Here is a 14,326-nt window from a genome sequence, read left to right as displayed (position 1 = left end):
GCCGGTTTATGGCGGTCGGATAAAGAGAACAGTTTTGCAGCTTGATTTTCTGGAACTGTTCATATATGAGGGCCTGGATTTTACTCGCGAGGTTGCTGGCATTCTGCCGGTCATGTGCTTACCAAGGCGGTGGGATATTAACCAGTTTCTTCGCCGAGTTTTCTCCGGATGTTCTTACCACTATTCTGCCAGTTTAGGGCGGTCAGGCAAGAAAGAACAGTTTACCAGAGCCGAGTTTTGGCCGTGGCACCTCTCAGTATCTGCTGTACTTGGTAGAAGTGAGGATGATTTACACATTTTAGTTTAATACTACTGTTCTACCCCTGGCTACATTGCTTGAAGTATGATAGTCTAAAAACTATATGCATTGATTGAGTGAACTGTAGCTAGTTGTATTGCCAGCAATATAGATAGTGATAGCGAAGTACCAAGCTAGAGCTAAACCCTTCATCCAACTAGACCTTGTAGAAACAGAAAGCGTGGTAGAAACCTATAGCATCTCGTTAGCTTGGCTTATATAACCGATTTCGCCCAAAGAGATGTTGTACTTACTGACTGCCTCTTGCTCCTCCGCCGTCATGCTGAGTTGCCCAGTATTGCGATCACGCACACCCATGCGCTCACTCAGAGGCCCCAACTCGGCATCATCCTTCTCATCGCGCCACACTTCCAGGAACGGCTTGCGATATTGCAACTCCAGATTGTACTCCTCCGTCAAGCTATCTCACATCGTTAGCCATGTTCGTACCGATAGACCAGAACGAAGAACAAGTAAAACACGTACGCTCGGAATGCTTCCCAGGGCACCACGTATTCCGGCACCTCCTCCACAGCCTCCTGCATGAAGTAGTTGTACCTCCAGCCGAACGGCGGCCGGAAAATGCCATCTTCGGGCGTATCCCCGGGGAACCGCACGCGGTAGATAGAGTTGCCCCATTCGACCTTGGTGGTGTCCTCCTCGACTTCTCCGTCCTCGGGCTCGGCTTCTTCGTTCTTCGACGCCGCCGCCGCCTCCTCGCGCGCCTTGCGCTTAGCATGGCACTCGGCCACCTTGGCACTGATGACATCCGAGTTCGGGCAGACACCCATGAACCGGCCGCCCTTCTTCAGACAGCCGGCCACATTGCGCAGCATCTGCCGGGCCTTCTCCTCGCTCTCAAATGCATAGTGGATCGCGAACATCGAAGCGACCACGTCGAAGCCACCTCCGCCCCAGCGCGAGCTCATCAGCGAGCCCCCAGGTCCCACATTGGGATCAATCCCAACCCGCTGCACAATGTCGATATCCCCCAACCACTCGCCAAAGCAATCCTTCGGCGCGAACTCCGCATGGAAACTCGGGCCCCGGCCGCCACCACCGCCACCACCCCCGCGACCACCGCGCGGACCTCCGCGTCCCGACCGCATCTGGCTGTATCGCTCGCGCGCCTGCACGATGGAGACTTCAGCCGGGTCCAGACCCACGTACAGATCCACAGGTTGCGGCGCCAGCTGCCACTTGCCCAGATCACCACCCTTCCCGCAACCCAGATCGATCACCAGGAGCTTCTTCTGCTCGACCGGCGGCGGGCCCGTGCCGTCGGCCCAGTCCTTGGTCCCGATCGCGCGGGACACAAACTCCTCATCCGGCGAGAACTTCTGGATAAGCGTGCTCTTGACCCAATTGTTGAAGCTGCGCAGGCCCTTGATCTTACTCTCCGTCTTGCGCCACTCGCGGCCCCGCTGCGGCACGGCGTTGTAATGCTGCCGCACAAGGTCCGTCACGCCCCGGATCTGCGAGTTGCGGATCGCCTCCTCCTGCTCCGTGCGCTCGCGCTCCTCCTGTCGCCGCCGGAGGGTTTCCCGGTCCACCAGGCCCATCCGCGCGCCACCGCCGGGCCGCTTGCGCGGGCGCGACTGGGCTTCCGGGGTCGGCGACCGCGGCGGCATGGGAGGCGAGGGGGATCGATTGTGGGCGTTGCGGTTGCGGTTAGAGCCGCCGGCGGGCTCGTCGTCCCGATCGCGACGCGAGTAGGCCGATGGAGGGGTGCGGCCGCGCTTGCGGAGTTTCTGGTGGCGCTCCTCCACGCGCTTGCGTTTGGAGATGGGCCGGTATTGTTGATCTGTCGTTGTCGTTGTCGAGGCGGGCTCCTCCTCGGGGTATTTGCGCTTGTAGGGGTCATGGCTTTCCCGTCCGTGGTGGCCGCTGGGCGAGGGAGAGCGGACGGGCTCGGAGTACGAATAATCGCCCATTTTGGTAGATGGACCTGGTGGTTTGGATGGGGGCTTTTGTCGGGTTGAGGTTGATGTGAGGTTGCGAGGAGCGGGTTTGTCGGGTGGCCTGGAAGGGAGAGTTGGAGAGAGAGGGGCCGGAATCAGTGAGATCGGAGACTTCAATTGTGGCTCATCTGTGATCTATTGAGTGGCAGTGAGTAATGGTAGAGAATTAGGTTAAGTTGTCCTATTTTCAGTCCCAACGAAGTGGTGAAAAACAGAGATTTCACCGCAAGTGCAGCAAGCAAGCAAACAAAGCCAGCCGCCCATGTCGGGGAATCACCGCCTCCGACGCCACCACTCGCTAACCGCAGACTCCACCGGGAAGAGGTTCCTGCAGTAGTATTGTTTCTGGGGCATTGGAATACTGGGGTTCACAACACGTACAGCAGAAGAGGGTGAGTGTCTTTTTTGTTGTTGTTCTTGTTGTTGTTGTTGTTCTTGTTGTTGTTGTTGTTGTTGTTGTTGTGGTGGTGGTGAAGGAGTGATGGTTGAACGAGGACGGTTTGGGGGAGATGGAGAAGACGAGGCCGGCGGAACAACTTCCGCCTTCTCTTCCCAGCGATCCCGTGCCGGATCATACATGCTGATGCTGCCTCGCCCACCCTCGTGTGTTGCTTCATCCGTGGTCATGGTGACAACAGTACACAAGAAACTCCCCTGATGAAAGATGACGTGGAAGGGGCATTCAAGCCCGATCTAGGGGGTCTCGACGTCCTTTTATTCTCCCTGAATTCGTGCTGCTTGTGGTTTCCCTGGTTGGAGGCTAGCCCCAACCGTGTTTCTCTTTGGCCGCATCCGGACAATCGCAGCGGGTGCTGCTGAAAGAGTTGCGATGTATTTCAATTCTATCAACTGGAATGCTTACTCACAAACAGCTTCTAACCTGCTGCTAACTACTACTATTACTACTATCACCAGGACTTCGAATTTGTCTACCTGGGACGGAAGATCAGATGATAGTCCGGAATATGCGCCGTGAAACAATCCAATACCCCGTGGCCGACTTTCTCTAGTGGCTCTTGTCCCTCTCCGGGGGGAAACTCGAGGTCGAAATTCTTCACAATGGTGGCCACGACAAGTCGCATCTCCATCATCGCAAATTGCTTCCCCGCGCAGGCATATTTTCCGGATGAGAAAGGTTTGAATGCTTCCTTGCAGAGGACCATCTCCGGCTTGCTTGACCACCGCTCGGGGACGAAGCTATCCGGGTCGACGAAGTTTCGTGGATCTGTGGATCGTCAGCTTGTGCTTACAAAGTCTATCTTAGATAATGGGAGACTCGAACCTCGGTGGATAGCGTAAGTAGGTGTAGAGACGATTGTCCTTGGAGGGATGTAGACTCCGGCAACCATGAGCCCTTCAGGGCCAGTCTCGCGGGGGACACCGCTCGCCACGCTTGGATACATGCGAAGACCCTCATTAATGCAGCTTTCCAGCCATGGCTTGCCTGCGAGCGCAGCATGGGTGATTGCCTCGCCGGCAGAGACACAAGAGTCCACCTCCTGCTGCAGCTTCTGGAGCTTGTCTGGATGCTGGGCCAACAGATACAGCAGCGCACTAACCGTCGCAGCCGTGGTATCGCTGCCTGCAGTGATTGTAAGCTCCGAGTCGTAGACTAAGTCTTGATCTATTTCGCTCTTCATTTGGCCTTCATAGTTGGCCAAAGCCCCCTCGATCAGATAGCTGAAGAGGTCCTGATGGTTCAGCTCCATCTGCGCCGATCAGCAAGGTCCTCTCATTGGGCTCACATGACCCGGACGGCTTAAGGAGAGAGCTACGTACCTTTTTCCTTTTCTCCAACTGTTCGCTACACCAGTTCAGCCAAAGCTGGTTCTTGACTCGTAGCCCCGGGGAATTCCGCACCAATTGCGCAATCCAGCTCGCGCACTGCAACACGCTCGCAATTCGACCAAGATCCTTCATCTGCTGGATGTTCGAAGGCGGAGCGCCTTGGAGCATGTTAAACGATTTGCCGAATGCAAGGATGCCCATCGAGTCCCAGGTGAACCCGGCGATCAGCTCATTAACTTCCTGCTTGTGCGGGGCTCGAGAGGAGATGAGCTGGACCAGAACTCTGCAGTGATCGAGGATAAAGGGCTCATACCCGGCCAGTGCTAGCAAGGGGTGTCAGTGTCAGATCGGTCGTGACGGGGGCAGTATCAGCTGGTGGACATATGCAGGGAACGTACCTCGAGGAGTAAACCCACGATCCCAAAGCCGCCTCCGCTTTGAATGGAAAGCCTTGTCTCTTGTCATCTGCAGGGAATGGCTGGGATAATTCAGGTCGTAGAACGGGCCCTTGACGCACGATGTTCCCGGCCCATGTATAGCCTTGATGGCTGCTGGGTCATCTATGGAGATCTCACGTGGCTCTAGTGATCCGGTCAATCAAATCCTCCTTTTGGTAATTTGCCATCCCAAATCAAAGAAAAATAAAGAAAGCTAACAATATTGATGAAGATTTACATACTAATCCGAACAAAGGTCCCATATTGACGATGGAGCTCCTGCACCCGGAGATGCCATTTGGCATCGACCACCGCCGCGTTGATCGACCAGAGCGCAGAGATTCTGGCGAGCTGGGGACCGGGAAAGTGCCGCAATGCATGGAAGAAGTACCGGTAGACGGCGATGGACAAACACAAGGAGGCGTCAAAGCTCACGACGGCGTTCAGCGTGAGCCAGAATGCATTGGAGTAGCTCGCGCCGGCAAGGAGGAAGAGCACTACGGCCGGCCCCAGACCGAGAGTAGCCAGAATAGGAAATGCATATACATCCCACTCGGAGTGGATCAACAGGCCCAGGTGGCCGGTCACTCCCAGGACGATTGCCAAAATGCAGGTTGATACTTGAATCGGCTCCATGTTCATGCATGCAGGCAAACTGAAAGGAAAGCAAACTTTTAGATTAGAGCCAGGGTAGGAGGAGTATGGGGAGGAGGAGGAGGAGGAGGGGAGAAGAAGGTCATGCTTCCCACGCAAACTACAATATATGTGGGTTTGGTTTGTTGCTTCTTCATTCAGTTTCTATTAATGATATTCATTCGTTTCTGAGAGGCGAGTGGTTCTTTCTTCCAGGTCCCCGAGAATTGCTGATCTCAACTGCGTTTTCTGGATAGCTAAGGGTATCCTGGCTCCGAGGGAATGTGACAATGACTACGAGGGGGGGAGGGGGCAAATGTCATATTGAAGCGAGATCATCGTCCATCCATTGGAAATAGCCCAGCGTTGCATGTCAGATGTTGACTATCTCCTTCATCGATCGAGCGTGATTTCTACTCGTTGAATGTTGTTCGTTTTCGAGTAACATGTCAGAGTTCATTGTCTCCTCGTGTAGCAGTGATAGTGAATCCTTGAATCGAGAAGCCCAGATGAAGGACCTGAAGGACCTGAACCCAGGAGGACTACCATGCTATCGCCGAGGAATACGAGCACAGAGACATTTAAGGCATACGGATGCCTCGAAGGCTGGCTGATAGGCCGCGGTGGCCCCGGGAATATCGCGTGTCTGGAATGCAGGACTACGCATGCTTCTAGAGTCATCAACTGCGAGAATAGTCGCACAGCACCCAGCTTTCGACGTTAGACAGAGGGAAGCTGCGACAATGGGTTCCCAATAAGTGGAGTGAGAAAAGGAGGTCTCTGTGAGAGGCTGACAAGGATGCATGGCCGTGTAATTGCCCCGAGCATAGAGCCTATGGTGACCGCCAATATAATCGAAAACAAAAACATGTTGTTGGATAAATAGGAAGATGTAGGTCTTGGTCAAGGAAAAAAGCAAGAACAGGAAAAAATAAATAAATAAATTAAAATCAAAAAAAAAGAAAGAAATTGGGACAGAAGCGTGACCTTCAATTCTGATTATGACTGCAAGATCAACTGACGAACAATCAATCAATGATCGAAATTCATGACCTGGTCAACTATTATCATGACAATATAGGTTGTCCAAAGAGCATCTTGAGATTATCTGCTTGACTGCATCTATCCGCTTACGGGATCCAACATTGTAGACAGGACAAGGCAGCTTATACTTCCTAGCTAAACCCAATCCTTAGTTAAAGCTATCCCTAGTCAAAGCTGATGTATAGAATTGATCGGAGAATTATGGTGGCGTGACTCGAGCCGAAGAGCCTTATTGTCACCCCCCATTTTGCACGAGCTGTGAACCCTCGGAGATTTATGACTAAACTCAGAGAGCCAACCTACCGGATTACAACCATGACACAGTGTAGTAGAGGATAAAGAGAGTGAAAGAAAATTTAGAACAGGGAGAGACAGACATGTAATGCTGAGTTCATACCATAACGCCGCTGTATGTATCGCGAGAGCCACTCCTACCACCTGGCAACCCCCTATCTGGAGCTAAACCACCCTATACCAGGTATCACCCACTCTATACAACCCCCTACTGACTTTTCAAGTTCATCTTCTCGTTTCGTCCCCAGATGGATAGCCAGTCTTGCACAGAAGCACTGGCCAGCTTTAGTTCTGTAAAACATGCATTCCGCACCCCCTCGCTCTGAATCACCGCCAGAGCTTTCCTGATATTTCGGGGGGAGCTTGTCTCCAACGCTCTGGCCACCCAGTGGCCATCGGGGGCTTCAAGAGCCAGGATGATGGGATACGAGTACTCGTGGTTGCGCAGGTCCTCTGCCAGCGCACCTTTCGCCTTGGCGTACTCTGAGGAGTAGACGTTCTTGCAGTCGTTCTGAAGTTGAGAGCACCATCTGTGTAGCGGGTTATATATAGTTAGCGCTCGGAGGGCCACCTCTTCAATTCAGAGAAGAGAGGGAAAAGGCAAGGGTGAGATGTACGCCAAAGTGGTCATCGTCTCATCCATCGACGTGTCTTCCTTCACTAGCTGAGCTAGCATCCGAAACAGGGCCCCTGTCTTTAGGGAGGCCATTTTCCGATATGCCGCTACACGCTCGGTGTGCAATGTCGGAAATACATTCAAGCCATCTCGCCTCCACACCAACGATAGGTCCTGACCGGCTAGAATCTCCTCCAGATTCTGCATCAAGAAGGGACCCAGCTTCGGGAACCGCTGCACCGTCTCGTTCAAGATCTGCGTCACCCGGTAGTAGGCTCGGTTGGCGGTCTCCGAAGGACCATAAATCTTGTGCGCTGCCGGTTTGCCTTTGCGATAGTCGCTGTTGTCGGTGATCTACCGTGTGCGTATGTCTGCTATCAGTGAACTTGCCCGAGCTGCAGACAGAAAAAACAGGCCAACAAAGGAAACTAGGAAACTACACACATCATCCACCAGCATCAAGCACAAGTGAATTGCATCCATAATCTCGTTGACCATTTTGTATTTGGCTGGATCGTCGGTCTTGAGTGTTGGAGAGAGCTTGTGTACAAATGGTGCCCAGTGATACTTGCCATAGATCTGGCGGATGTAAGCATAAGGACATTCAAAGGAGGTCACTGTATCGGGCCTCTTCTGGCCGATTAAATATGCCTTCTTGGAGGTCGGCCACAGAGGAGGCATTCTATCCAGAAGCACATAGACAACAAGAGGGAAAATCCCAATAGTTGCCATCCATGGAAGAGACATGGAAGCAACATCTGAAATTGCGGTCATGATTCGCTGTTCTGGGTGCGTTTTTCCTTCCTTTCGGGGCCCCTTTCCGCGGTTGTTAGGGCTTTTCAGTTAAGAAGCAACCAGGCAAGAATACTTCAGGTTACAGTGCAGGTGAGTTTAGGATTTTGAATGAAGAAGGGTTTCTCTTCAGATCTATATATGTAATGGCATGGCTTTTAAAGATGCCCCACCAGCTGCAGATGGATTGCTTATGACCCTCGGGCCCCTTTCCCTTCTCTGCTGTATATGATGAAAGGTGGTCGAGGGCTTGAGACAAGTTACACTATCTCGTTTCCTCAGGCTTGCCGCTGATGCCACTTCCCTGACCTGGGATCCAACCCATCAGCTGGATGTCAGTCAATCAGTCAGTTAGGCATAGGTACATGCGCTTAATGCACAACATGGCAAACACTTTGCCAGACCTGAAGCTTCCCTGGCTGTCTTGCAGAGTCCTGCAGAAAAACGTATACGATCCTAGGTCACACGGTTGACAGATTTGAAGTCCAGTCCTACTCCGGGCGGGAGAACTTGGGAGTACTTGCGTGGCAAGACTGAGGTCGTAGAAGGGTAGTAGCATAGCGGGTCCTCTGCTTCTCTGTGCCTCGTTGACACCCTCTGGTACTTGCTATTTCAGAGCAGATGTATATAAGCAGTGCCAAAGTAATGGTGCTAGTGAGGGCAGTTCGTATTGGACCAGGACTAGGGCCATTGCTTTTTCTACCTTCTTTCCTTCTTTTCCATGGCAGAGCTTTTCAAATGGACGGATTCGAACATTCGGAAGTGCCTGCAGAGTACGAAGCTCTCAAATGGCTTGACAGCCTATTCATCGCGGGGATGGGTTTCGGTTGGCTTGCGTACTATCTGAATGTGGCCTACACCTCCTTCCGAGACCAGACCTACAGCATGACCATCGCAGGGATTACGATCAACTTTGCATGGGAAATTGTATATTGCCTAGTATACCCAGCCAAGGGGATGGTCGAGCGCGTGGCCTTCTTTCTGGGTTTGCTTCTCGATATCACAGTCATATATGCCGCCATCAGGAACGGCTCCAATGAATGGCGCCATTCCCCACTGGTCATGAAAAATTTGGCCCTGGCTTTTGCAGGCATGGCCCTCTTTTGGCTGAGCGGACACCTGGCCCTGGCCGCTCAGCTGGGCCCTGGTCTGGCTTACTCGTGGGGAGCCGTCGTCTGTCAGATGTTCATCAGTGTTGGCGATGTGTTTCTGTTGCTGACTCGGGCGAGCACGCGTGGCGCTTCGTACACAAAATGGTGCGTCGACAGATAGTTTTCGAGTCTATAATATGTTTATCCCGACAAGAGACCCTGTGTGCTAACAGCTAAGTCAGGCTCTCGCGGTTCCTGGGATCTATCTCCACTATCGGCTTTGCTTATATTCGCTGGGCTTATTGGCCAGGTGCCTTTGCCTGGCTGAACTGTCCGCTTATTCTCTGGGCTGTCGCCGTCTTCTTTCTCTCCGAGCTGGTCTATGGCTTTTGCTTTTTCCTTATCAAACAGCAGGAGGAGGCATCGCAATTGGACGACAAACATAAGCGTAAGTAATTTGAGCGCTTTATTCTGTGACTTCATCTGAGCTTGGATCGTGAGAGCTGAACACGAGGCCAAATATCGCTCGGGATAGAGAGATCTTATGGTCTGCGATGACAGGCAAGCCTGTAATGAATCTCACATTGCTGTCGGTTGTTGCATACGAGGCGTGTAATTTTAGTTTCCCTTCCTTGTATTACCGCGGAGAAAGTCTATGTCCTTGAGTTGTTTCTTGGTCGTGGAGAGGGTCATACAAGGATCAGTGCTGTACTGCACTGCACGAGGCTGGGCCTGGGCTGAACTAGACAGGATGTTTTTCCGAGAGAAAAAGAAACAACCACTGCGGAGATAGATGCTGAAGTCATCCAAGAATTGTTAATTCAGGATTAATTGCACATTCAACGTCAGTGATAATCTCTTCCTTTCAACCATGGGATCCGTTGCGGCCGTAGATTGGACTTGAACCATGGGATCCGTTGCGGCGGTAGATTGGAGGGCACTCATTTGAGGTAGTGTACAGGAGAATACAAATCAAGTATCACAGAGACACACCCCAGTCAACGCAAACAACGTACCGGGCAAAATCTCTCGGGGAAATCAGATCTTCTGAACGCGAGTTATTTTGTGACTGGTAATCAACCAGGAAGGGTTCCCATGGCAAACTCCTGGCTGTGTTTCCCCGTGGTCCTAGTAACATTCACAACAATTCTGAAAACCTTCTCTTTCCAACCTTCCTTCAGTCAACCTATTACCTCTAGCATTTCATCATACCTCTTTGCCAACCAAGTATGCCTGCGACACAGCCCCCCTTCAAGGTCATCATCGTTGGTGGCTCTGTCGCGGGTCTCACGCTCGCTCATTGTCTACAACATGCAAATATCGAGCATGTCGTCCTTGAGAAGGGCAGTGACATTGCTCCGCAGATGGGTGCCTCTGTGGGTATCATGCCGAATGGAGGCCGTATTCTTGCTCAGTTAAATCTTTTCGATGCCATCGAGCAGTACATTGAGCCTACGCACAAAGCTCATATTACCTATCCTGACGGGTTCAACTTCGCCAATGTCTATCCCAAAATCCTACATGAGAGGTATTTCCCTCTGGCCTTGGAACAAACAAAATCTACTCACAACACTGCGTCGAATCACCTGCTAAATCTTGTAGATTCGGATACCCCATTGCCTTCCTAGATCGTCAAAAGTTCCTCCAGATCTTGTACGAAAAATACCACGCCAAACATAACATCCTCACCAATAAGAAAGTCGTTCAAGTACGAAAGGTCGATCAAGGCCTTCGCGTGACAGCGGCTGACGGCTCGATATATGAGGGGAATCTTGTCATTGGTGCCGATGGCGTCCACAGTCGAATCCGATCAGAGATCTGGAGACTCGCGGATGAGCTTCAGCCAGGGCTGATTTCGAATCGTGAACGAACTTGTCTGTGTCTCAGTCTCTAGTCAATGAATCTACGACTGTGTGGGTGACAGCGCTGACAAATGCAAATTACAGCTATGACGGTCCAATATTCCTGCGTCTTTGGAATCTCGTCACGTATCCAGAATCTCGAGGTTCATGAACAGATCAACGGACTTTTTGATCATCTATCCATCCTCACCATACATGGCAAGAAAGGTCGGGTATTCTGGTTCATCATCACGAAGCTTCAACAGAAGTATATCTATCCCGACGTTCCACGATTCTCAGACAAAGACGCTGCCAAGCTCATCGTCAAGTTGAAACATGTGCGGTTCTTCAAGGACGTCTGCGTGGGGGATCTATGGAAGAATAAAGAAGTGTACTCCATGACTGCACTAGAGGAAGGCTTGTTCAGGACCTGGTTTTTTGAGCGTATGGTTCTCATGGGCGACAGTGTTCACAAGGTATGCTCACAACTACTCTTACTTCACTTCGTTCTCTTTTGGGCTCAATTTAAAATAATAAATGATCTGTAGATGACACCCAACTTTGGTCAAGGGGCCAACTGTGCCATTGAAGATGCTGCAACCTTGTCTTCGCTGCTGCACGACCTCATCAATGCGCGTGGTGTGCAAAACCCGTCCGATGCGGATATCCAGGATCTTCTTTCGAAATATACAGAGATTCGGTATAGCCGGATGAAGATGATGTGCAAGACATCGGCAGGAGTCTGTCGCACCCAGGCTCGGGATGGTCTCTACAGGACCTTTAGTGGTCGATACCTGATACCTTACTCAAGGAACTTGCCAGCCGATTTGGCGTCAGAGGTCATGGCAGACGCGGAAACGATCACTTTTCTGTCATGCCCTAACCGAGCAGCACTGGGTTGGCAGACGTGGGGAAAGCAAGCCCGAAGAATGGCCCACATTCACAAACTTATCTGGTTCATGGTCTTACTCTCGCTGGGACTGTTCTGTTATTGGCTCTCAGGAAGATAAAGATAAATCACTCGGGTCTAAGTTCAACGTACTGCCCTGTCATTGTTGCTAAACACCAAACAGGCTCGCATCCGACAGTAAAGAGTCTTGGGCTGGCTGGTGGACAGAGATGTAGAAGATGCAAATCAAAGCTAGAGTTCTAGTTGATACAAGGCTCACTTTACGGAAGCTTGTTCATTGCTCTTTTCTTCGGAGGGATTGAGCGATATCTTGGGAAAGAGTAGAGTGCCTAAATCCAACCTATTTGACACCACCCAGATTGATGAGATAATTCAGAAATGTCACTTCAGCTAACCCCTACCAATCATGCAGATGGAAGTGCACACAGTCACAGAAGACCTGAGACTATTGGACTTTCATCAAATTCTTACCATGCCCTGCTCTACTAAATACTGTAAGAACGGACGGTTATTCTTAGGTGCCTGAGGCAACAATCCAGCGGAGATCAGCCACTACCAGTTAGGGACTAGCGCCATCAGCTCCGATGCTCTCCAAGCTCTCATGAGGAATCCCCGACTCCCCCAAACCTATATATTTATCCCACACACCGACTCTAACACCTTCCCCGAGCTCGGGAAAAATGTCTTACGCGGTGGAAACCAAAAAGCGCAAGTTCCACCGTGTTCTTGAATCCCTGACGAAGCCCTCCTCGACACCCGCACTCACCAAGTCAGCCATCCCCGGAACCCCCACGCCCGCACGAGAACGTACCTCCCTCGAGCATTCGAGCAAAAAGGCTCGTTTGGACTTCAGCGAGCTTCCATTCGCTCGTAGCTCTCTTCTGAGCACACCGCGCCCGACTTCACGAGCCTCGAACAACTCCACAACACCGTCGCGCCCCAGCTTTGTTCCATGGGACCGTGAGCGCTTCCTGGAGCGATTGGAAACCTTCCGTCGCGTGGATCGGTGGGCACCCAAACCGGCGGCGATTAATGAGGTGGAATGGGCCAAGCGCGGCTGGATCTGTAACGATGTAGCGCGTGTGGTGTGCGTGGGCGGGTGCGGTGGCTCGGTCGTTGTCAAACTGCCGGACGAGCTGGACGAGCTGGACGGTTTCGATGCGGAGAAGGTGCAGGAAAGGAAGCAAGTCCGTGAGTTGGCATCTCACCTTTACGTATATCTCTTTTCTTTCTTACAGGGGCTGATTGGGCGTGATTTGCAGGTACAAGGCTGGTGGAGGAGTATGTGGGACAGATCGTCACAGGGCATGGTGAGAATTGTCCCTGGAGGAATAAAGGGTGCGATGGTATGATTGTGCATTAGTTTCTCCTTGCTTGTCTCTGATCTGTATTCAAACTGACCCAATTGCTCTAGCCACAATCCATCGGTTGCCATTGTCTAACCCAGATGTGGCAACCTCCGGACTGTGCACGCGCTATTCCAACCTGGTGAAGATGGCAGATCAATTACCGGAGTACACCACTATTCAGACCCCAGAGTCGCTTGATTTAGACGCGATCATCGGCACTCTTCCAACGGATTTTGGAGGCAACGAAAAGCCCCACGAAGACATCGGATCAGACACCCCTCAGGAGACCGAGAATGGCCAGGACTCGGACCAGACAATCGCCTCCAGCGAGTTAGCAATCAACAAAACCGCTTTTGCGCTTGCCTTGTTCGGCTGGGATAGTGTCCCAGATGGGACAGCTGGCCTGGCGGGCTGCAGTGTGTGTTTCCGACGGTTGGGTCTGTGGATGTACAAACCGAAGGCCAACGGGACTGCCGCTCTTTACGATTCGCTTGATGTGATTATCGAACACATGGAATATTGCCCATGGGTCAACGGAACCGCACAGAGCGGGACCGGACGTGCGTCCGAGAAGCCGGAGAACCTTCGATGCGGGTGGCAGCTCTTGAGCCAGGCGCTCCAGGTACGGCATCGCCGCCATGTTCGGTCGACCGTTTCTGTTTCAAGTCGTGCGCCATCTGAGGCTCCTTCGACGGACGAGCTGGTAGTGGACGACAGCAACCCAGAGGCCAAAAAGGCTCGCGATCGCGAATGGTGGGCCAAACTTCGGCGCATGCGACAAGTGCTGAACGTCAAGTCTCCCAGGAAAAAGTCCGTTTCTAAGTAACTCGATTACTCCGCTTTATACCATTCTCTTTTTCTTATGTATCAACCCATCTATTACATCTTTTATGCAGCGTGGCGTTTACGGCATTTGTATGTATAGGTCTTTTAATCTTTATGGTTACCAGTGACATATTGTTTCATTATGGGCAGAGCGAGAAAACCATCATGATATAGGCAGGGAACAATGCGTTTGATGCTGGCACAAGATGCAAGCGATTCCCTAGCAATTTCTCTTTTCTACAGCAGAGCGATAACTGATGGGTGGGAGCATGTGATGCTACGAAACGGCTTGTGTTATCATTATTTAAATATACCGTGACAACCAGGTTCAATGATGTGGCCCGAGTGACAAAGAGATACTTTTCGACGAGTTATTCTCATATCAATCTGAAATGTGGCCTTGTGCTGGACCTTGTAGAATGTTTATACTTGGTAGTGTCTTAAAAA

General features: G+C 51.6%; 6 protein-coding genes across 6 annotated transcripts; 3 read left to right on the top strand and 3 right to left on the bottom strand.

Annotated features, from left to right (window-relative positions):
* Positions 1-438: 438 nt before the first annotated feature.
* abd1 (mRNA (guanine-N7)-methyltransferase) lies at positions 439-2,712 on the bottom strand. Its single transcript, XM_020195886.1, has 3 exons — positions 2,641-2,712; positions 785-2,394; positions 439-719 (listed from the first exon to the last, which is right to left on the bottom strand). Exons 2-3 carry the CDS (start codon positions 2,230-2,232, stop codon positions 491-493), a joined length of 1,677 nt encoding a protein of 558 aa, XP_020058733.1. The 5' UTR covers positions 2,233-2,394; positions 2,641-2,712; the 3' UTR covers positions 439-490.
* A 476-nt stretch (positions 2,713-3,188) lies between these two features.
* On the bottom strand, positions 3,189-5,120 carry ASPACDRAFT_41217 (cytochrome P450; the record flags this gene model as incomplete). Its single annotated transcript, XM_020200913.1, has 5 exons — positions 3,189-3,484; positions 3,542-3,968; positions 4,039-4,370; positions 4,446-4,628; positions 4,727-5,120. 5 exons carry the CDS (start codon positions 5,118-5,120, stop codon positions 3,189-3,191), a joined length of 1,632 nt encoding a protein of 543 aa, XP_020058732.1.
* Positions 5,121-6,610: 1,490 nt separating this feature from the next.
* On the bottom strand, positions 6,611-7,845 carry ASPACDRAFT_58711 (uncharacterized protein; the record flags this gene model as incomplete). Its single annotated transcript, XM_020203380.1, has 4 exons — positions 6,611-6,630; positions 6,672-6,985; positions 7,073-7,425; positions 7,516-7,845. The coding sequence occupies 4 exons, from the start codon at positions 7,843-7,845 to the stop codon at positions 6,611-6,613; spliced, it is 1,017 nt and encodes a 338-aa protein (XP_020058731.1).
* A 756-nt stretch (positions 7,846-8,601) lies between these two features.
* ASPACDRAFT_41215 (uncharacterized protein) lies at positions 8,602-9,410 on the top strand (the record flags this gene model as incomplete). The annotated part of the gene is made up of 2 exons (XM_020200912.1): positions 8,602-9,119; positions 9,197-9,410. The coding sequence occupies 2 exons, from the start codon at positions 8,602-8,604 to the stop codon at positions 9,408-9,410; spliced, it is 732 nt and encodes a 243-aa protein (XP_020058730.1).
* A 773-nt stretch (positions 9,411-10,183) lies between these two features.
* Positions 10,184-11,805, top strand: ASPACDRAFT_50957 (FAD-dependent monooxygenase spyC; the record flags this gene model as incomplete). Its single annotated transcript, XM_020202417.1, has 4 exons — positions 10,184-10,482; positions 10,557-10,753; positions 10,901-11,271; positions 11,344-11,805. The coding sequence occupies 4 exons, from the start codon at positions 10,184-10,186 to the stop codon at positions 11,803-11,805; spliced, it is 1,329 nt and encodes a 442-aa protein (XP_020058729.1).
* A 511-nt stretch (positions 11,806-12,316) lies between these two features.
* ASPACDRAFT_1854367 (uncharacterized protein) lies at positions 12,317-14,244 on the top strand. The gene is made up of 3 exons (XM_020197386.1): positions 12,317-12,896; positions 12,968-13,051; positions 13,120-14,244. The coding sequence occupies exons 1-3, from the start codon at positions 12,386-12,388 to the stop codon at positions 13,878-13,880; spliced, it is 1,356 nt and encodes a 451-aa protein (XP_020058728.1). The 5' UTR covers positions 12,317-12,385; the 3' UTR covers positions 13,881-14,244.
* The last annotated feature ends 82 nt before the right edge of the window (positions 14,245-14,326 follow it).

The sequence above is a fragment of the Aspergillus aculeatus genome (assembly GCF_001890905.1).
Source record: "Aspergillus aculeatus ATCC 16872 unplaced genomic scaffold ASPACscaffold_4, whole genome shotgun sequence".
NCBI classification, from domain to species: Eukaryota; Fungi; Ascomycota; class Eurotiomycetes; order Eurotiales; family Aspergillaceae; genus Aspergillus; species Aspergillus aculeatus.
This window is presented reverse-complemented; position numbering and strand designations above follow the sequence as displayed.

Coding starts and splice junctions, on each gene's coding strand:
- abd1 (XM_020195886.1), bottom strand. CDS start 2,232: ATGGGCGATTATTCGTACTCCGAGCCCGTCCGCTCTCCCTCGCCCAGC. Junction 720..784: donor CCCTGGGAAGCATTCCGAGC/GTACGTGTTTTA, acceptor GATGTGAGATAG/CTTGACGGAGGAGTACAATC.
- ASPACDRAFT_1854367 (XM_020197386.1), top strand. CDS start 12,386: ATGTCTTACGCGGTGGAAACCAAAAAGCGCAAGTTCCACCGTGTTCTT. Junction 12,897..12,967: donor GCAGGAAAGGAAGCAAGTCC/GTGAGTTGGCAT, acceptor CGTGATTTGCAG/GTACAAGGCTGGTGGAGGAG. Junction 13,052..13,119: donor GAGGAATAAAGGGTGCGATG/GTATGATTGTGC, acceptor CAATTGCTCTAG/CCACAATCCATCGGTTGCCA.